General features: G+C 46.4%; 9 protein-coding genes across 9 annotated transcripts; 3 read left to right on the top strand and 6 right to left on the bottom strand.

The window, feature by feature from the left end:
* Window positions 1–760: 760 nt before the first annotated feature.
* Window positions 761–3746, bottom strand: N7487_009858 (uncharacterized protein; the record flags this gene model as incomplete). The annotated part of the gene is made up of 2 exons (XM_056877588.1): window positions 761–1048; window positions 1107–3746. The coding sequence occupies 2 exons, from the start codon at window positions 3744–3746 to the stop codon at window positions 761–763; spliced, it is 2928 nt and encodes a 975-aa protein (XP_056726168.1).
* Window positions 3747–3809: 63 nt separating this feature from the next.
* N7487_009857 (ATP-binding protein) lies at window positions 3810–6043 on the bottom strand (the record flags this gene model as incomplete). The annotated part of the gene is made up of 4 exons (XM_056877587.1): window positions 3810–4326; window positions 4399–5011; window positions 5069–5564; window positions 5723–6043. The coding sequence occupies 4 exons, from the start codon at window positions 6041–6043 to the stop codon at window positions 3810–3812; spliced, it is 1947 nt and encodes a 648-aa protein (XP_056726167.1).
* Window positions 6044–6863: 820 nt separating this feature from the next.
* N7487_009856 (zinc-binding alcohol dehydrogenase family protein) lies at window positions 6864–8114 on the bottom strand (the record flags this gene model as incomplete). The annotated part of the gene is made up of 3 exons (XM_056877586.1): window positions 6864–7076; window positions 7138–7719; window positions 7779–8114. 3 exons carry the CDS (start codon window positions 8112–8114, stop codon window positions 6864–6866), a joined length of 1131 nt encoding a protein of 376 aa, XP_056726166.1.
* Window positions 8115–8798: 684 nt separating this feature from the next.
* Window positions 8799–9125, bottom strand: N7487_009855 (Dimeric alpha-beta barrel; the record flags this gene model as incomplete). Its single annotated transcript, XM_056877585.1, has 1 exon — window positions 8799–9125. The coding sequence occupies one exon, from the start codon at window positions 9123–9125 to the stop codon at window positions 8799–8801; it is 327 nt and encodes a 108-aa protein (XP_056726165.1).
* Window positions 9126–9748: 623 nt separating this feature from the next.
* On the top strand, window positions 9749–10518 carry N7487_009854 (type 1 glutamine amidotransferase domain-containing protein; the record flags this gene model as incomplete). The annotated part of the gene is made up of 2 exons (XM_056877584.1): window positions 9749–10070; window positions 10142–10518. 2 exons carry the CDS (start codon window positions 9749–9751, stop codon window positions 10516–10518), a joined length of 699 nt encoding a protein of 232 aa, XP_056726164.1.
* A 2039-nt stretch (window positions 10519–12557) lies between these two features.
* On the top strand, window positions 12558–12866 carry N7487_009853 (uncharacterized protein; the record flags this gene model as incomplete). Its single annotated transcript, XM_056877583.1, has 2 exons — window positions 12558–12741; window positions 12787–12866. The coding sequence occupies 2 exons, from the start codon at window positions 12558–12560 to the stop codon at window positions 12864–12866; spliced, it is 264 nt and encodes an 87-aa protein (XP_056726163.1).
* A 964-nt stretch (window positions 12867–13830) lies between these two features.
* N7487_009852 (uncharacterized protein) lies at window positions 13831–15042 on the top strand (the record flags this gene model as incomplete). The annotated part of the gene is made up of 5 exons (XM_056877582.1): window positions 13831–13914; window positions 13983–14004; window positions 14106–14174; window positions 14227–14318; window positions 14374–15042. 5 exons carry the CDS (start codon window positions 13831–13833, stop codon window positions 15040–15042), a joined length of 936 nt encoding a protein of 311 aa, XP_056726162.1.
* A 2090-nt stretch (window positions 15043–17132) lies between these two features.
* On the bottom strand, window positions 17133–17808 carry N7487_009851 (glyoxalase family protein; the record flags this gene model as incomplete). The annotated part of the gene is made up of 3 exons (XM_056877581.1): window positions 17133–17188; window positions 17254–17323; window positions 17371–17808. The coding sequence occupies 3 exons, from the start codon at window positions 17806–17808 to the stop codon at window positions 17133–17135; spliced, it is 564 nt and encodes a 187-aa protein (XP_056726161.1).
* A 921-nt stretch (window positions 17809–18729) lies between these two features.
* abr2 (laccase abr2) lies at window positions 18730–20739 on the bottom strand (the record flags this gene model as incomplete). The annotated part of the gene is made up of 6 exons (XM_056877580.1): window positions 18730–19777; window positions 19827–19949; window positions 20001–20171; window positions 20220–20390; window positions 20445–20500; window positions 20548–20739. The coding sequence occupies 6 exons, from the start codon at window positions 20737–20739 to the stop codon at window positions 18730–18732; spliced, it is 1761 nt and encodes a 586-aa protein (XP_056726160.1).
* Window positions 20740–20827: the final 88 nt, after the last annotated feature.

Genomic DNA, 20827 nt, shown 5'->3' with positions numbered 1-20827 from the left:
TTGGGCTGATGGATAACCCCCTCATTTTGGATGAGAGTTGTCACCGACTTTTCGGAAATAATGTATTTCGCTCCATGTGGAGGAAGGGACATGTACTGTAGGTTGGTACGCTAATGTGGTGTGTTCTGCATGACTAGTGAGATGTCATCGCGGGTGATGGGTCATAATTCTACGAACATCTAGGTTTTGCATCGGGTATGTTTGCTTCATGGTTTTCTTGGCTTGGATGGAGTATTGAACCTTGGATTAATATTAATATTGTGTCATACGTATGTGTTCAGGTGGGTATGGATGCTTTTGGACTTTGTGGGGTGATATATATGTAAGTAGTTTGGTCTAAGGCCCTAACTATACCTAGGCAGTCTACTTGTGCCCGATTCTCAGGCCTGTGACTGTGAACAATGGAAGGAAATGGTGTTTATGGATTGGCTGCAAGATCGTTGACATAAAAGTTGAGTTATTTTCATATTTTCACTACGACTAATTGATCGGCACATGTCATCATTTCACCATTCCGTGCATCCCATACCAATTTGTCTTGACTCCCTAGCCCAATTGACCTCAAAATATTCCTAGTCCTAGCTTTATTCCAAGCTAGTATACAGATAATTCGAAAGTGCATTACTCGCTGATGATCAACCAATCATGTAAATTGATTGCCTAGAGCCTTCAATATGAGATAGGTCATGATACTTGAGAACGAATAAATTTAAAATAAAAGAAAAGCTCAAAGTCACCACCCTTCCTAGCAGAATCATCATCAATGACCGGAGACAAACATTTCGACCGGGGTCCTGCTCGGGCTAACCTCATCCAATACATCAACAAATTGGACGCCACGAATGATGATCTTAAAGAATTTGATCAGTATCTCGTCTAGAATATCCTTCACATCTTCATCGGAATACCCTCTGCTAACGGAATCTTGGACCTGCTTGGTGGTGATGAACATTGAAGAAAGGTCTGAAACCAGGGCCTTGCGGACCCTCCGAACTACATCGTACTTCTTCACCAGCGGGGCTTCTGGAATAAGACATTCAGATTTCTCCTGCGGAGCAATCAGTGCTGTTCTTTCGTAAGTCTTTGCTTGCTCATAAGGGACTTACCAGAAGAAAACGGACACCAGCGTTAGGGCTTCGCATGAAATCTTGGTCTTCAAGATCACTCAATGATGAAATGCATCCGGTTCGTATGGTATCCCGTAAATCGGCCAAGGCATTGAGGAGAGGGCGCATAGGTAGTTCATCATACATTTCGCAATAATCTGTGGGAACCCAGCCATATTCTGCAGAATCAGAATCCAATACCGTGCCAATGGCCCGGCCACTGGGGCTAATAGAATCAACCATAATCATGTCTCCCTGATCCAACGGAAGTTTGTTTGTCGAAGGAGAGAAATCTTTAATCAATTGAAAGGGGTACAAGACACGCATGTATCCGTGAAAGTTCGCTCTCGGAGACTCGGTTGGATCTGTGGTGGGCTCCTCAATTGCTCGCGGCATTGATGGCAGAGTAAACTCAGACTCGCCCGGTATCAACCTCGCGTCTCGGCTGAACAACATGTTTGAATGATTCCCTGCCGCTGCCTCATCCGCATCCCCTGTCGCCAGGAGATCGGCTCTGTGGCGGAGGAGAATCTCCATAAGCCTATCCCCGCAGTTTTCGTTCTCTGCCGCGATTTTGATCACGTTGTCTGTGATCAGGATATTGGTTCCGCGTCTGTCGAGGAGAACCGTCATCAGTTTATCAGCGATCCAATAATTCCTCGCCGCTGCTTTGACCACATCCTCTGTGATAGGAACATCGGCTTCGTATTTATCAAGGAGAATAGTCAGGATTTCTTGTCCGCTCGAGTAATTTTCCACCACTGCCTTAACTACACGCTCTGTGATCGGGATATCGGCCCCGCGTTTGTCAAGGAGAACCGTCATCACTTTATCCGCGCTCGAACAATTCCGTACCGCTGCCTGAACCACCTCCTCGGTAACAGGGATATCGGATCCTCGTCTGTCAAAAAGAAGCATCATCACTCTTTCACTAAACCTTCTAGCAACTCGAACGACAAGACCCTCCGTGATAGAGATATTAGCTCTGCGCTCCTCGAGGAGAATGATCATAATATCTTCTCCGCTCGAATAATTTATCGCCGCCGCCTCGACCACATCCTCTGTGATTGTAATAGCGGGTCCGCATTTCTCGAAAAGAACTATCATCACTCTTTCGCTAAACCTTCTAGCAATTTGAGCGAAAGTACCCTCTTTGATCGGGATATCGGGTCCGCATCTCTCGAAAAGAATCATCACCACTCTTTCGCTAAACCTTCTAGCAATTTGAGCGACAGTACCCTCTGTGATAAGGCTATCGGCTCCGCGCTCCTCGAGGAGGATAGTCATGATATCTTCCGCGCTCGAATAATTCCTCGCTGCTGCCAGGACCACATTCTCGGTGATAAGGATATTGGTTCCGCCTTTGTTAAGGAGAAGCCTTATCACTCTTTCGTTACACGTTTTGAGAATTTCAGCGAGGGTACCCTCTGTGATAGGGATATCGGCTCCGCGCTCCTCGAGGAGGACGGCTATAACGTCGTCGCAGTTCCTCCAATTCCTTGCTGCTGCCTGGACTGCATCCTCTGTGATAGGGAGATCGGTTCCGTATTTCTCGAAAAGAATCCCCATCACTCTTCCGTTAAACCTTCTAGCAATTTCAGTGACAATACCCTCTGTGATAGGGAGATCGGTTCCATATTTCTCGAGGAGGATGGTTATGATGTCTCCGCCCTCCCAGGAATTTAACGCTACTGTCTTCAACACATCCTCCGTGATAGGGAGATCGGTCCCGCGTTCCTCAAGGAACTTGGCTACGATCTTACCCCCGCTACTATGGTTCCATGCCGCTGCTCTAACCACATTCTCTGTGATCGGGATATCACCTCTATAGCGGAGGAGAATCGTTACAAGTCTGTCTCCGCAACTCTCATTCTCTGCCGCGGTTATCATCACATCCTCTATTATCGGGGTATCGGCGCGCTTGTCAAGAAGAATCGTTATCACCTTATCCCCGCACTCATTCCTTGCAGCTGTCTTCATCACATCATCTGTGATAGAAATATGGGCTCCGCACTCCTTGAAGAGAATTTCCATGGCCTTATCTCCGCTCTCCCTATTCCCTGCCGCTGCCTTGACCATATCCTCCGTAATACAGACACCAGATCCCCACTCCTTGAGAAGAATTGTTATGATCTTGTCTCCATTCCTTGGGTTTCTTGCTGCGGCAGTGATTGCATCTTCCCAAGTTGTTCTTTCTGTCATATTCTGTCGCGAGTTGTGCAGTTCTTCAAGATGAAAAGCTCCCGAACCTAGCAAAACCATCATCGTCTCTGTCAGATCCCCGTCAATATTCTTCATAATGAAACGCATGTCCTCCACCTGAATAAGTTGCGAAACATCAGCATCCAGCAGCTGACGCAGGACCCCTGCGTGACTGTAAACAGCCGCCACCACAATGGGGCTCCTGAGATTGCCTTCTCGGGTCACTTTTGCGCCTTCTCTGAGTAATTTCTCAACAGAGAACTCAAAGCCGAATCTCGACGCATAATATAATGGTCCAGGTAATATTTCACTCACGTGCTGGGAAGAAATTGCCCCTGCATCCCGATCAGAATCATCCTCGTCGGAATCATCCTGGTCGCAATCGTGGATGTATAGCCAATTCGAATATGCCGTAGAGAACTCCTTGCTAAACATCATGTTGACACAACCTTTCAAACGCTCTGAAATGTTTATGTTGTAAGACTTTCTAGCATGAAGATGCTAGAATTTTGCCGCATATCTCAGTGAAGATGCCTCGGCAAGCGTCTCATTTGCAATCTTGATATCATTGGTTTCAAGCAGACATTGGATCGTCACCATTGCCAGCCCATCATGAGAGCTACCACCTGTGACAGATCTGTTTGTCTGGTAATGGTGCTCTTCCAAGTATTCCTGTACTGACAAATGCGAGAAACGGCAGAGTCCAGAATGCCTGTCGACGTCCAAAAGATTGCAACAGGCATCAAGCACATCGTGTATATCCAAGTCGGCATGCTTGGTCTTTCCATCCGCCATGTCCCGACTCACAAATGCAACCAATGCATCTGAAGATATCGGTTCGGAGGCGAAATGGACCCATTGGAATGCTCGGTCGGCAATTTCCGGCATGCTCCCCCAGATCTTTTGATTCTTTTGAAAATCGCAGCATACGCTGCCTGCAAGCCCCTCGGCAACCGTCCCAATCGTTCCCGGATGTCTTTCTCGAGTTGAAGATCTAGAATTTCCTTGATTTGCAGCGCTGCCCATTGGAACCTAGATAGCTCCAATTAGCGGAGATCGCGAAATGGAATCAAGAGTAATGACAACTTACATCCCTTCACTCTTCTCCAAAAGAGTTGTAACGATTTCATCTCGTAGTTTCTCGGAGATAGGCTTGTTCCGGTGTCGGCCTTGCTGTGCATCCTCGATTTTCTCCCGGACGAACTTGCTGATATCATCTCGATTGTCGGTAGCCTCAACACTGAGATTTGCATTCAATTTAAGCCGTCGCGTGATATCGTTATCGCGTCTGCTAGAAATCAAAACTTTCAGATTGGCACATTGATATACCAAGCGATCTATTGCCTCCATGAGATCTTCTCGATCTTCTACATCAGTTTCATCGAGGGCATCCAGAATTAATATTGTCTCGGAATAAGCTTTAGTCAATGCAAGAACAAGGCTTTCGCTCTCTTCAAGACTCAGCTTAGTTGATGCTGCGCCTTTGCGTTGGTTCTCATTATAGGCATCAACGAGAGCCTGTTGAATAGCACCGCCCGATGGAGACGTGGATAGTTGCTTGACAAAACTTTCCCGGATGTGCGTTGGTTTGCGACGTGAAGCCTCGTAGCGATTGCAATAGAAGTAAGCTATGGCATTGTCTGATAAATGATCGGTAACATGGTCGATGACTCGAGAAATATGCTTGGTCTTGCCGGCGCCGGCTGGTGAGTAAATGTTAGCTGTATCCCTCGGGCCCCAGTAGCTCTAGGGTGACTCACGAATGCCGTGCAACCATAATATTGTTGACCTTTTAGATGATTCCCACTTCTTGTATTGTCCATGGTTAAATATCCATCCACCAGTGTTGGCTGTGCGACCTTTACGAATAGTCTTGTGATGATCCTCGTACGGAATTTCAGAAATCCACTTGAGGATCTTTCCGGCTTCTTTTTCCTGTAGAGTTTTCCAAATAGCAGTAACTGTGGAAGAAATTGAGTCCGTTAAATCTTTCATCATCGGCAGTTCGAGGAGAAGTTTCCGTGCTTCAGATGATGCGGATCTGTCACAGTTCTGTGCTTCGATTTCTGCACGAGTTTCGAGCTCTCGGCATTGGTTCTCCAAGGCTTGAATGTCATCAGGTGACCAGAATGCAGTAAAGGCTCTTTGCAGAGAACTCTTTTCGTAGACATGAGCTGCTTGTGCCAGGAATCTCAATATGATGGTGTAGAATTCCGTCAAAGCCAATTGGAGGTTCTGGCGTGCTTGAGACGAGCCCTGGGATGATTAGAGGAGAACTTCATATATTCGGCACCTATAGAGGATATAGCAGATCCTATTAAGGCCACGGAAAAGAGCTTCCATCTGGTTTCGCTCTGATTGAACCACCTGCGTCAGGTTAGAGATTGGAAAGCGCAAGCCAAAGGCACAAGTACCTGGATTAAAAACCTAATGCCGGCCCAGGGCACCCCAGCATGGAGTGGATCGACATTCGACGCGATGTCTCCTGCTGCCTTGAATTTGTCCAGCCAGTCCAGAACTTTACCTGCCGTATCCCTCAATTGAACGGTGCGGTCGCCGCATCGGAAGGTCCAGCTCTTTTTATCGCAGATTTCTCGTTTGACTCGTACATCTCGCAGAAGGATTTCCGGTATCAAAACAATGTCACCTCGGTCGGCCGTCAAAGACCTCGCTATCACTTCTTGTTCTTTGTTGGAAAGACGGCTATAGGCTTCCGCCCACAGCTTATCATTCATCTGCTGAGAACATGAAGGGCTTAGATCACCAGGTAGCTGTGTAACTTGTGAATGTGTCTTTTTCTGAGCTTTTCCTTGCGAGAGAGAACTGGACGGCGATTCTGCTTGTCGTGAAGCTGAATCTCCAGTTTGTGACCTGCTTCTTGAACGGAAGAACCTTTTAGCTTACTAACTTTCAAAGTCATGGCTTCATTTAAAACGAAATATCAGAAGGAAGAAGTCCGTGCTACAGACGGGGGGGGTTATTGTCTAATTTTCCCCATCCCACGACAGGGAAGGAATGACCAACGCACACCACAGCCCCCTAAAGAGGCTGACATAATACGAATAGAGGTCGGGCACCCATGGGCTCTCTCTAGTGGATGTATGCAGTACTAAGAGATTGAGCGTTTCGCTCGATAATATTAGACCCAAGATCAGCTAGAAGTTTCAATGCGGCAATCGCACGGTATTTCTCACTCATTTCTTACCCGAGCGATACTCACCCGGTGAACCTCAACAAGTACGGTATATCAGGACGATATCACCAATTCATAAGCCCAGGTTAACGGCACGCCACTGTTAAGATGGAGATAGGAACACCTACGGGACGATCTGGGGATGATGTGGGTTCCGCGAGATCTTCCGAGGTTCGCGACCTGGAGGTTCCACTGGAGCCGTGGAGCCCTGGAGTAGCGTTCCGCAAAGCCCATTTGCGGGTTGGGTTGGGCTGGGCTATGGGCTTTATGGGCTTTGCGGAGCTCTACCTGGAGGTTATTTAGGGATTATGCTATTCAAATATCCACCATCGAAACAAAACAATGGCATTCCAACATAACTTCTACTGAAACTCAGGGAACTCTTCGGGTGTCCAAACCCTCCAAACCAGCCTCTCTCCGCTGACTGTCCCACTTCTCATAATACCCAAGGCCTTCGTGGCCCTTTCAAGAAGCGTTCTCCCCTCAACTACCCGTTGACTGTTCGGTTCGATAGCACCTGTTCCAAGCAGTGTAGGCATGATATCGCGTTGGAGATGATCTCTTAGAAAAGCATCCTGTGGAGACAAATGGTCAGATGGAATTGTTTATTCAAAAACTTTAGAGCGATATTCTTACCTCCTCGTAGCCATAGCTTGCGATGCTGTGTACTTCGACTCCGTGTGCCCAATCTGCTGCCGTGGATACATCAAAAGCTAGTTCAATGCTTGGATCGGATTGATTCACAGATGGGGCGTTGATAACAACTGGAAGTAAGGCAGCTACGACCGACCCAGGTTGGACTGCTATCTTCGAGATAGGACGTAGTGAACCAAACTTGGAGTCCACACAATCAAAGACACGGATTTGGCTTTGTCCATCCTCCGCTTCAAGGAACTGTTTGATTGACTCGACCACAGTGCTATCTTGATAATCAAACATTTGCCTCGCACCGTAACGTTTGATCTTATCATGATGGCGCGGAGAGGCTGTGGCAAGGACATTGCTATAGCCCCAATGTTTCAAGATCTGTACTGCGTATTGACCAACGGAAGTGGATGCTCCCCACACAAGGATGGGAGCATGCTGTTCGCTAGGAACGAACTCCTCTTCATGAGGCCACGGGAGATCGATACCAAGGTTTCGACGAAGGGTAATGAATGCGGTACAGAAGTTGTTTGGCAGAGTTGCCGCTTCTTTTAGAGAAACGCCCTCCGGGACCTAAATCATTGTTTAGAACCCGAATTTTCGAATTTTAAGTATGGATAGAACAGGCATACTTTACCAAGTAGGTGTTTGGGAACTGTAGCATAAATCTGTTGAGCCTTCTCCTTCTCGTTGTGGAAGAAAAACCCAAATGCTTTATCGCCAACATTGAGATGGTCAACTTGACTGCCGATTGCTGTCACCGTACCAGCGGCAGTGTCACCAAGGCTTTGTGGGAATGAAGCCATCAATCCCGCATCAACCTGGAAGACATCTAGGGGGGCTGATGGGACCCATTCTACACGAATGCGGACCTCCGAAGGTTGGACGTTTGGGGTGGTAATCTGCTCGATTTTTAAGGGCTGCTTGATACCAGGCGCTATAACTGCAGGATGCGTAGCCACGCTCATTTTGGAAGATTTCCGGCGAGATACCCTTTGTAAAATAAATTATGTAGATGCGTGAATTGCTTCTTCGATTGAGACTCATGGGCCGATGCAAGTCTTTTATGCTTTCCCCCCTCTTTCATCTTCTTTTATTTTATCGTATTTGTAAGTAAATCAAAAGCTTCGCCGGAGTTAAGTTTGCGTTCATGTGGTGACCAGAAAAAGAGTTATTACCACCTGCGGCTTGCTTACATGTGGACCCACGACTGCACTATCGGGTATATTGGAGCTTCGCCGGAAAAGGAGATACTTGTGAACTCGGAATCCATCAATTACACATCGTTATATACTTCAAGAGGATTGCCCTCTTCTAGCAAAGAAACCCTTGGGAGCTTCAGGGATTATGATAATACATAGGCTCCATGTTCAAACTTATTTAGGGTGACATTGTCAAGCTCCTGAACACAAATTTGGTCCTCTTTCATGGTATTATAACGACAGGCAAAAGTAAACAGTGTGTAAAATTTCGGTTCTTCACAGGAAAACCCAAAAGTCAAGATTTGGCGTGGATAGATGTGGTTCAAATCGCAATGAGACCGCCAATGTATTCATCCCTATACCTTACATTAGAGACAATTCCAATGGCCATTGGCAAGTTAAATATATGCTAACCAAAAATCAGGATGACGTACCTCACTCCAAAGGCATTTATTTCGGTGCCTCGATTTGCGAGCCAAACAAGAATACCGGCTCCTTGTTGCTGAATTTCGGAACATCGCCCATGACCTCAGCCACTTCGGGGCTTGCGAATGCTTTTTCAACCCCTTCCTTGTTCTCCCAAACAACAACACTACCAAACGCGTAAAGTGGTTGTGCCCCATCGGGACCGGGGGAAAAAGTGGTTACGGACCAATTTTGCACTCCATACTTCGCCCAGCTTTGTTTGATTAGAGGCATATGGTGCGATGTGTAGTAGTCAATGTCGTACTTGGCATCAGGCTGGTTGGGGAAGAGGACAGTAATAGTGAAGGTCATGGTGCCGAGTAGTTGTCAGGAGTCTGGTGTGGAAGATGAAATAAAGGTGGTGATGCGGGTAGTGGCAAGGAAGTAAGATCTGACTCTGGGTACAATGGATTTCTACCAGACCAAACTCCGGTACTTATATTCGACAATTCTCAAAAGGCTGCCTGTTTTACTAGAAACTTCCCTCAAAAATCAGTTACTTAGATGCTTACAAACAACCATATGATATCCACATAGGATTCAAGGTTTTAGGGTTTAAGGATGTACAAGGTAGGCTCGAATAGTTCCACTAGGTGGGGGGTAAGCATGTAAGCAAAATGATCCAAGAAATGCACCTGATTTTATTCATTTTTTGTTCCACTCGAATATACTCGGTATTTTGCAACGGATTTATCACAACTCCGCCGAAACTCTCGTTGGTGAAGATTTGTAAGATCATGTTCTTTTTGTAAAATCGCGCAAGTCTTGGCCCCTTCGGGACTTCTGCTAAGACAACCGTCTGTTCTATAAAATATTAAAGAAGAAACGCTAGTAAACAACTGCAAAACCTGCGAGTACAATAAACTGTATTGCTATTGCTAATCTCCTACATTCTTCATCACCTCTTCTTCCCATCTTTCAAACTCCTTATCAAGATGTCTGAAAGACCCAACTTCCTCTTTGTCCTCACCTCTCAGGCCATCTTGCCTAGTCGAGGGACCCCTACTGGCTGGTACCTGCCAGAGCTTGTCCATCCTTACAACAAGTTGGCGCCGCATTTCAACATCGTCGTTGCCTCTCCCGCTGGTGGGGAGGCACCATTGAATCCTTACTCCATTGAATCCACCAAAGATGACCCCGCGTGCGTAGCATTCTTGAGGGAAAATAAGAATGTCTGGGCAGAAACAGTGAAATTGTCTTCGTTGCTCGGAAGATCGGCTGAATTTGCCGGAATCTTTTACGTTGGTGGACATGGCCGTGAGTTGACACCACCTGCCTTGAATCCAGAATACTTTACACCAAATTAGCCTCTAACATACGATTTAAAGCAATGTTTGACCTTGCAAATGACTCCAATTCCCAGTCTTTGATTCGTGAATTCTACGAGTCTGGCAAAGTTGTCTCCGCCTTATGCCATGGCCCAGCTGCTCTTGTGAATGTCAAGCTGTCCGATGGGACATATCTCGTTTCTGACCAGGTGGTTACTGGTCTCTCCGATGCAGAGGAAGAAGCTATGCAATTCACCAAAGACATGCCATTCCTTTTGGAAACCGAGCTGCGGAACCGTGGAGGAAAGTATGAGAGTGCCGATGGCTTATTCGGTGTGAAGGTGGTCGTTAGCGGCAAAGGTGGGAAGTTGGTAACTGGTCAAAACCCACCGAGTGGGGCTGTAATTGGCGACACCTTGCTCAAAGTTCTTTTGTAAATATTAGCAAGTGATGGTGTTTCTTAGTTCTAGTGAACTTGAAATATAATCGAGTCATGCGAAAAATCTGGAATTGTAAAGTAAACCCTTTCCCACGTTGAGCTTGTAGATCACACGTCTAGAATTAAAGCTTATGCATCATACAACATGCTCAATTCCCAAATCTTCCGTGATTTGTTGCAGGTTCTGTATCGAATCGGATATTAGCTATGTAACTACAGAGTAGTTATGTATACTAGGTACAGGTAATCCCAAGTGTGGAGCAACTAACTAGGTGACCAATGAAAGTCTATATGTAAGCAGACTGCGGGGCTATTTGACCAATGAACATCTTGGGGTAAGCAGCCGGGATTCCAAGGTTTTCTTAGGTTTCAAAAGAAAGCATAATATGTGGGGAGACTCAAGCATGAGGAAATTCATTGGGTGATATGGGTGATCTGTGGGGAAAACCTAGGAATATTTGCGAGGTAAGGCCTTCTAAGGTTCCTACCCGGGACACTGAGACAGTTGGAACCCAGACAATTGATGCCTGTGGACCCTTTCGAGATGATTAATCGCTCTGCACTCGACCTTCCCAGGTTCCCATGTCAACCTTCGTAATCTCCTCGCATCCCCGTCATATGAAAATCCCAATGTCATCAAGCGCCCCAGTCTCAAACGCCTCAACGAGCTCTTATTCTCCCGATGACGATTTAACGGGGGTTACTAGCCCGGCTTTACGCCGGAGAATACAGAACCGTCTAAATCAGAGAGCCTACCGTAAGATCTTCAATCAGCTATGACATAATTGATATCAATCGTACCTAGCTAACACGGTAGTTTCTTCTGAATCCAGGAGCGCGTCTCGAGGCACGTGCTCGAAGTAAAAAGCAAACAAGCGATGCACCACAAGCCCCTACAACTGGAGATACTTCTACCCTCGCACTAGTGAATGGCGGGGCGAAGTCACGCCTAAATCCAATCATATGCACATTATGCGAGGCACAACACTCGCAGTGCACATTTGCCCCTCCGAACATACACGCTCTCATGGACGAGTTCGAAAAAAGAGCCTTGGATAGTTATCTCGAGGGCTCGCCAAAGACGGATCTTTTAATCAGTCTAAGCAGACTAAATGTCCTTCGGGCAGCCTATGATAATGTCATGGCCGTGGGAATGACCGCGGAGTGGCTTTGTCAAGACGATATCATTTCAATATTCAGTATACAAGGTCCTCGGCTTCTCGAGGATAATATCCCCTCAAACCTGCGTCCGACAGATCTACAACGCTCAACACCACATCATCCATGGCTTGATATTTTTCCATTTCCTCGGCTTCGTGACAACCTCATTCAAGCAGGAGATAATCTTGATGACGATGAATTGTGCCATGACCTTACGGCGTTTTGGGATACTCGCACTAGTAATGCCAGGTTACTCGTCTGGGGAGTACCGTCTTGTCCGGAGAATTGGGAGGTCACGGAGGAATTTGCTATGAAGTGGGGGTTTTTTCTGCGAGGCTGTCCTGAGATTCTCAAGTCAACGAATAAATGGAGGATACAAAGAGGTGAGAAGCCACTGGTTTGGAAGAGAATATTTGGAATATACTAAAAAGTGTGTTCCTAACCACTCCATGTGTGAAGCACTCAAGTTGTACTCGACTGATATAAGAGGGGAAGGAATACAAAATAGAACTATATATCCCAAGCAATTTTAATCATCGCGGTCTTCAAGGGGAAAAAGAAACCAAATAAAATAAAAACCAAAGGAGATACACCAACAGACATACTAACCTGCTCGCTAGCTTGTGTGCGAATTTTCGTCCGTATCCATAATTCACTAAATAACCCAAGCTTGGTAGCATATCATTCATGTACTTAACTATCCTATATTCAGCCAATATGACATGGAGCTTGTTTGAAAAAGTGCTATGCATCCTCCGGAATGTGTTTGTAGAGGGAAGCGTGCCTTGTGCTCCCAATTTTGAGGGTGTCCAAGCCTGCTACAAACATCTCTTGAGCATGATCACCGGACTCGACATACCCGTAAAGCTACTAGAAATGACTGCGATATTCATACTTCAATCATTCGAGGCTATTGTTTTCGAAGTCCTGGCCGACCAATGTGGACGGAGGTGGCCGGTGGTCATTAATATGTTTCTGGTCGTTGTTCTTGGTCTTCAATCTGGGTTCTGCTCGAACATACCCAAGTGTCTGGGTGTACGGGCTTGTGTGGAATCGCCAGGTGAGTAGCCAACTGACCAGTCACCATTTATTTCAACCTTGATAGGGTCTGTTCGAATCAGCAGCCCCGGCAGCCTCGAGGACCTACTGTATGATGTGCACAGATTGCTCTCCGATTTTTTATAAATGGGATATGTGACAGTATTTCTTCTTGTCGCAGACTGCTACAGAGCCTTTGTCCCCTATATTGCTGGTCATCTTGCTCCACTAGTTCCTCCCAGGAACGAACCATTTCCAAGAGATTAAGGCACAGCATGAAGCTATAACCAATACAACAAAACGCATGCTCAATGGGTTTGTGCTTGTTTCATTACGACACGCTTAGGCCCTGGGTGACAATTTGGTGTCGTTTATATATCCACTCGATTGTGCTGGTGGCAGGATTCAACTTGTGCGACCATCGAAGTTAAGACTTTCACCCGGTATTCCTCGGGGATCAGGTGGGAATGGATGTCACTCAACCTACAGTTGTAACTATCGTGGGTCAAATCGACGCCTTAACCGACGGATACACAATTAGGTACATCATTACATTCTTTGGTAGGCATCTGGGCATTTTAGCATGCTTATGTCTTGTGTGCTGGGAACCTTGGAAGTGCCATTATCCCTACACCATTACCCCTACATACATTCTGCCTCAAAACATGTCGCTTTCAGCCTGTGCCTTACTAGAGCAATTTCTAGTTGATGTCTGACCCCGGCACCAATTTATCTTCCCAAGCTTTCCCTAGTCACGCTACGCTCCCTCATAGTTGGACTGGCCAACTAAGTGTGGGTTTGGCGGAAATTGGGCGGTTCCAATCCCCGGGGCCCGGAAACAGGGTGGTGCAAAAAAAGGAGAAAGTTCAGTTTGACTGCGCTGCCTAGAAAATAGTAGACCTAGGCATGTTGTATATTGCATGTTGTAGATAGTTGACGATCGAATGCCAAGGAAGATAAAGAGCCCCGCAATTCACCGGGGAGTCGCTTCGGGTTGTACGGACTCTTGCCATTGCTCCGATCTACTTCAAATCTGATTTCTTCCCTTCGTTACCTTTGTGATCTTCATTCTTACTGTACTTTATCTCTGCATTCCGATCCTACCGGTACCATGGCGCAAGAAACCTCTCAAATCGCGCCCCGCTACCTGACCGGCGATAAGGCCGGCCTCCAGGAGTTCCTGGCCAAGTTTGATGTTAGTACACGTTTTTGATCGCATTGATGTACCAGAAGTGTTCTATTTACTGATTTGATTGTGTACAGGTATTCCTCTTCGACTGTGATGGTCTGTCCCCCGTGCTCGCTCTACCCCGGCTGTCCCTCCGCGGAGGTCCCCCGCAGCCACCCCGCCGCGTCGCAACAACCGCTGAGACCATGATAATTTAGGTGTTCTATGGTCCGGCGACCACCTCTTCCCCGGAACAGTGGAGACACTGGAGCTTCTCCGAAACAATGGTGCGCATTAATTCTCAAGTCGGCAAAAGGCGGAGGTTGATAATCCCCGCAGGAAAGCAAGTGGTCTTCGTGACGAATAACAGCACCAAGTCGCGCGCAGACTACCGCAAGAAACTGGAAAGCTTGGGAATTCCCAGTACAGTGGTCAGTGATACCAACCATTACCATGTCAGATGCCGCGTGACTCACAACCAAATAGGAAGAGATCTTCTCCTCATCATACAGTTCCTCTATATACATTTCTCGCATCCTCCAGCTCCCCGAAAACAAGCGCAAAGTCTACGTGATTGGCGAGACAGGCATTGAGCAAGAGCTCCGCTCCGAGAACGTCCCATTCATTGGCGGCACAGACCCCGCATACCGCCGCGACGTCACACCAGACGACTACAAGAAGATTGCGGCGGGCGATGAATCCATCATAGACCCCGAAGTCGGAGTCGTGCTCGTTGGCCTCGACTTCCACATGAACTACCTCAAGATGGCCTTGGCATACCACTACATCAGACGCGGAGCGGTCTTCCTCGCTACGAACATCGACTCCACCCTCCCGAGCTCTGGGTCTCTGTTCCCTGGCGCTGGCTCTATGAGCGCGCCGTTGATAATGATGTTGAATAAGGAGCCAATTGCGCTCGGCAAACCTAGCCAGGCTATGATGGATTCCATCGAGGGCAAGTTCAAGTTTGATCGTAGCCGGGCCTGCATGGTTGGTGATCGCGCGAATACGGATATTCGCTTTGGACTTGAGGGGAAGCTTGGTGGTACGCTGGGTGTTTTGACTGGTGTCTCTTCTAAGGAGGACTTTGTTTCTGGTGATGTCAGGCCTCATGCTTACTTGGATAAGCTTTCTGATCTGCTGGGCTCAGAGTAGAGCGGGCTGAAAGATATGTATTAGATGTTCGATTTAGATATAAATGCATGCAAAATAAATGGATTCATCAACGTCTGGCGTCTAGAACTAGCACCTTGACTCGTTTGTCTTGTGGTTTAGAAAAGAATAGATGACATTTCCAAACCAAAAATCAAAATTTCCATCGAAGAAGTGAAACGATTAGGCAGAAGGTGGTCAATCGCAAATGATCTGTGAATATATATATTTCACTTTTTTAGTGCTCTCTCTGCTATCAAATTCACCTATAGCCAAGGCCACTAGTTTACGAATGTTCCCATGAAAGCTTATGTTGACTCTGTGGAAATTTAACTCGGCTTAAGGCTTTTGAATGTACATGCCCGGCTGCATGTTCCTGCTCACTGGGTGATTACCCAGTGACCCTTAATTGTGCTTAGTAAACAAGTCAGATGAAAGGTTTCCATGGATGGATAATGTAATTAGTGTAAAATAGGTATAGTACTCGATTGTTTAAAAACGGCAAAAAATGCTATAAAAAGATTAGTGGGATTTATATTGACAGAATTGTTGTCAGGGGGACAGTCTAATATTTATGCCCCATACATCTTGTACAACATATGTTTATAGAAGGGATTTGGCTGCCCCTGTTTATCATTAGGCCGAGACTACATGGCGTGGAATTTCTTAGCTGAATATGTCTAGTCTACATAACTGTATATTCAATGTACATAAGAATATTTCCCTACTTGTTGTGTTACCCAGCGCTCATACATAAAAATGTTAGATTCACTTCCTTGCCCCTGTCTCAAGGGCCATTATTAGTCAATCCATTGAGGAAGACGACCTGATCGGTGGGTTAATAATAGGAGCCACAAGTGGGTAATGCAATAGTTATGCAAGCTCGGTGGGGTTAGGGTATGCTGTACAACATACTAGGTACAGATCAGGTTATGAGATGCTATTGGACAGCCTGTGGAGAAGATTACCAGGTTATCGGATACAAGCACCCCGACGGAAGCAAAAAAGTATCAACGACTAAGGATGTATCAGCTCATAATCTGTGTAGCGAGAAGTACTACGACAACAAGCCGAATCAAGATTGCTGCGATGCATTTGGCTTCAACCCGTATGCTGAAGGATGCTGGAAGGGGTGGAGCGACTTGTGGTGCTATCCAACGAAATAATTCATCAACAGATGAAAGTTTACGGACATTATTGACAATTTTAAACACCTATACTTTGATTCTCTTTCAAGATACTAACATCACCTGAAGACCTCGGTATCTTCAACATGCTGAGGACATCGGCTTGGGTTTGGAGGGATGGGGGTATTTCAGTTAATAGTGGCAGAGATTAATTTCTCGGCATGGAATTCTTCGGGGTTTTTAGATTAGAATAAGAGAAAACATCATCTGTTTGCTCAAAGTGACCCCCATACCCCGGTGCGTATCATGGTTGATGGGACTTCCAGTGGAACCAGTTGCGTATTGTGACTACTGCGTTAGACGGAATCATACATTGGGTTTCGATTATATTCCTCTTTTTGGCTTTCTGGGAGTCGCACCGGAGGAGTTCCAACCAGAACGATGGGAACATCTGGTAGGAGATATGCCCGGGTTCATTCCATTCAACAAAGGACCTAGAATATGTCATGGCAGTAGGTGTTCGCTTTTAGTAGCTGTTTGTATTTTATCTAACAATTTTGTAGAGCATTACTCCATGATCGTTCTCATATATATCATCGCTCGTATGTTTCAAGCTTTCTCAATGGTCAGATTACAATGTCAAGCCATGGACCGAAAAAACCGCCATGACGAAAACGAGAATGGGGTTCTGATTGGATTAACTTTGGCACCTGAGATATGATTCATTGGTTCGAGTTTAAGACCATACGAGGTTTACATTCTGTCATCGTAAGCTATATCGTGAGACCGCGAACTTTGCTGTGCTAGAGTGCTCTTGTCTGATCATAGATTTGTACATGTGACCGACTATCATTTCTGAGCGTGACAAAGGTTGTTGGTAATACATTGGAAATATATCGTATTTCGAAAGTACAACGTATTTGTCTTATTTCTCCAAAGCTTGAAAGTCAAGTGCAAAAGCTCGGATCACTGGGAGAGCTTCTTGTGGGCAAGGGTGGCCCGATGAACAAGATCGTCCATTCCTATGACCGAAAGAAAACTTAGAAACGCGGATTTCATCGTGCAAAATGAAAGAGTATGAACACACCTGGTGGAGGATCAACCGGCGGACACACTGAGACTTTGCGGTATTTCACAGAGCCTTGTAAGAAAGGAATCTTGTCGTTTGTTAGGTTACATTCAAAGAGATATAGGAAATGCTTACATTTTTCCCATCAACTTCCGCGTATACTCGATCTGCTGTAGTCTTGATGTTTTGCAATTGTCTTTTTAAATGGGACTTTTGCGGCGAAATCCCAAGTAAGGGGATCCGGTATTTCGAGTATATTTTTCTCCAGCTGTACCATTTGACGGACGTAGATGAGATAGTATAGTTGTTTGTTGCAAGCCAGCATATCAACTCCATATGGGAATATGCTAGAAGCAAGCCACGGTTGGCACATTGAGGGGTGTCTCCCTTCGAAGCATAGACGAGTTGGCCATCGGACGCAGCGCGCTCGGCGTAATCGCAAAGATATTTCCGGAAGCTCCTCCTGTCGAGCCTATTGGCTCCAAGGTTGATTGCGATTGTATTGACGGTGGCTCCTACGTTATCCAGTAATTCAAATGCGGCGGTGATTTCTTCAGGACTGATGGGCGTCATATTCAAGGGTATCGAAAGATATCTTCAGATTTGGGGACAAAAAACGCCATTTTACGACAACATCCTGCATTTTGTATAGATTCGGCCAAGATTCAGCATATGAATCACAAGCGGGGGCAAATTGTGCGGCAAATCGAAATTCTGTTCTCTTCGTGAACTTAACCATAGATTAGTTGCAGTAGCCAGGCCCAGAATCTGGGCTTGGCACCCTGCCGCAACAGGAATCACATGACACAAATGGCGTTTGAAATGCTACAAAGTTATTGGGCAAGGTTTATCATGACGTGTCGAGATCCCTCATGGTATCTTTTCAAGCTTCCACATCGAGCCTTGAGGCGAAATACTGAGTACAGAATCCAGGCAGGTTACGAGACTCGCACCTTCTGGTTCAGCGTATAGCTTGACTGAGATCTCGCGCGGAGAGGAACACCGTCCATCCATATACTTTCGGCCTGTGGGTTATTATTGGATAGCAAAACTTAACCTACTACCGGGTGCCATCTAGTATTATATAATAGGGAATACGATAAGAGACTAGAGAGCTGTAGTCTTCAGCAACCGTACGCTAGCCCAGTATATAATTAGAATAGAACCGTATACGAAGTAAACTTTTAGCTGAATCGAAGTACGTCTAATCAGGTTTTCTGAGGCCAGAAACCTGGTCCTTTTATGGATTTTATCAGCCAACCAGATTATTGCAAATCCATAAACCTGGTCGAGTCGCGGTCTGCAATTGACTTAGTCTAAACTCGTATTCGCCGAATAGGTCGAGAGCCCATTCTCTAAACAAACAATGACGCCAGTGGTAGTTTAGTACCAGAGCAGGTTGAACGTTGGCAGATGATCATAATTAAGGAGCCAATTAGAAAAATCAAATCGCATGTATCAAAGACAGGATAGAACAATCATACATAGAACACACTATAGGTAATGGGGAGGAACTTCCGGCCAAGCATCGACTCCATCCAGCAAGACCATGCCCATACCCGACGAGAAGTGTGTCTCCATATGGCAATGCAACAGGAATGGTCCTGGGTTCACGACTTGGTAGCGAATAGCGATCCAGGCTTCTCCATTTGGCGCGGTAACAAATGTATCGCGATACACAGGGGTTTCAAAGAAGCTGTCCGGGCTGCTCTCTTTTGCTTCCGCAATAGAGCCCCATTGAAACTTGCCCATTGCACTGCCAATCAAAAAGGCCTTGTTGGAATGCTTGTGCATCGGGTGGGGTGGCTGAAGCTTGGTTGGCTCTGGGATGGCGAGCTGGAACACAATATCGACCCAGGTGCCATTCTTGGTCTCAATCTTCAGGGCAGAATCCAGGCTCGGTGCTTTGGGATCGAGAATGACTGGTTCCATCTGGTTCAGATTAGCTGGGAGGAAGGTCGTTCCATCCAAAGTCCATTCCCAGGATGAGTTGATCCGTCCGAGGGTCAGGAGATGGAAATCATCGCTGTCCTCCGCAGGTAGGATGGCAGGATATGGCGGCAGGTTCGTTGTGTTCAGATCAATCACAGATGCTGTGGTGTTAATGCCACCGTAATCGATGTATGCCGTTGATTCGTGATTGTTTTGTTCGCCGCCCTTGTAGGCGAGATTAGCGTAGCCAGAGATGACCTGGTTATCATGACCAGCGACACGGATCGTGTAGTTGCCGGGTTCCTTGTCCAGTTTGACCATGGCAGAGTAGCGCTCTCCACTGTAAATGGAAACCTGATGCGCAAGCTGTGGCTCAATGTAGCGTCCATCCACCTCGTATATGTACATCGGGTGCTCATCAATGGAGAAGATCAACGATTTGAGACTTGCTGCACTGATGAAGTTCAAACTGGCCCATCGATCTTCAGGTGATACTTCAAAGGAGGACGTTAAACCCTCGCTGGGCTTACATCCGGAGTTCAATCCCTCAGGAAGTAGCTCTGGGTGGTGCTCCCAATTACCTTGAAGAACTGACATGAATGGATCGCAGCTGGGTAGTGTTAGTGGCTTAAAATCAATCTAGTAAAGTATAGACTTACCCCTTATCTGTCAAAGGCTCAGTTATGACTGCTCTGACCTGGGGTGACTGGAGATTTGTCAAATATTCAGGGTCTTTGCAGTATACAGAGCCTGCACCATCGATAAGAATGCTATCTGAGCAACTGGTAATTGTGAGCACGGTCCTCCCTTGGCTCTCATATTTGGGGCCTTACAAGATATCATATCCTGTGTCTTTCAGTGCATCCATGTATTCATTGGACGGGAGATGGTCCCAGTCAGACATTATGACCAACTGCGCATCATGGGCGGCTTTGGTCATGGCCTCAATATCGGCAGGGTCATCAGAAATCATTGAGAATGGTGACTCTCGGTCGGCAGACGGACTGATTTCTTGTTAGAGACGTAATTAATACAGGCTGCTGCATGCTCACCGAATTCTAATTCCACCGTATAGACCATCCATTACTCTGTCCTTGTCGTGGGCATGGTACCAGTATGTACCATAGGTCGTGGCATTCCACTGGTATTGGTATTTGTTACCTGGCTTGATAGCCCATTGCGATAGACCTGATACTCCGTCCGCCCATGGGGTGTTGGTTTGCCTGGTGTGGTTCAGTATCGCGCGGTTCTCGAAGAGGTATTTCCGGAGGCCTTACTCAATGCCGTGGAAATGGATAGATGTATTGAATGGCAAATTGTTGGTCACGTCTATCTATTTCTCTCAGTATGTGCTTTAAAGCAAAGCAGGACCAGACTCACTGTGACTTCATCTCCCTCATCCAGAATCAATGGCGGGCCTGGAAAACGATCATTGATAAAGATCATCTCCCTCTCGACTCCGTTCGGTGCGCCGCTCTTCCATGTGAGATCAAGATCATAATGAACCTTAGCTGCCTGGCTCAGAGCAGCAGCACCTATCAAAGTCAGGAACAGGGACTTCGTGTGTGTCATTTTGTGGAGTTGCGTGGTGTGAACCCGATATTGAAGCGAAAGATTTTCTCGAAAAAGCCGCGTCCAGCAAATGCCTCCCTACCAGCCT

Source organism: Penicillium crustosum, assembly GCF_028827405.1.
Source record: "Penicillium crustosum strain IBT 35664 chromosome Unknown utg000004l_segment0_segment0, whole genome shotgun sequence".
Lineage (NCBI taxonomy): Eukaryota > Fungi > Ascomycota > Eurotiomycetes > Eurotiales > Aspergillaceae > Penicillium > Penicillium crustosum.
Note: the sequence above shows the minus strand (reverse complement) of the source record. Positions and strands in the feature narration are given on the sequence as shown.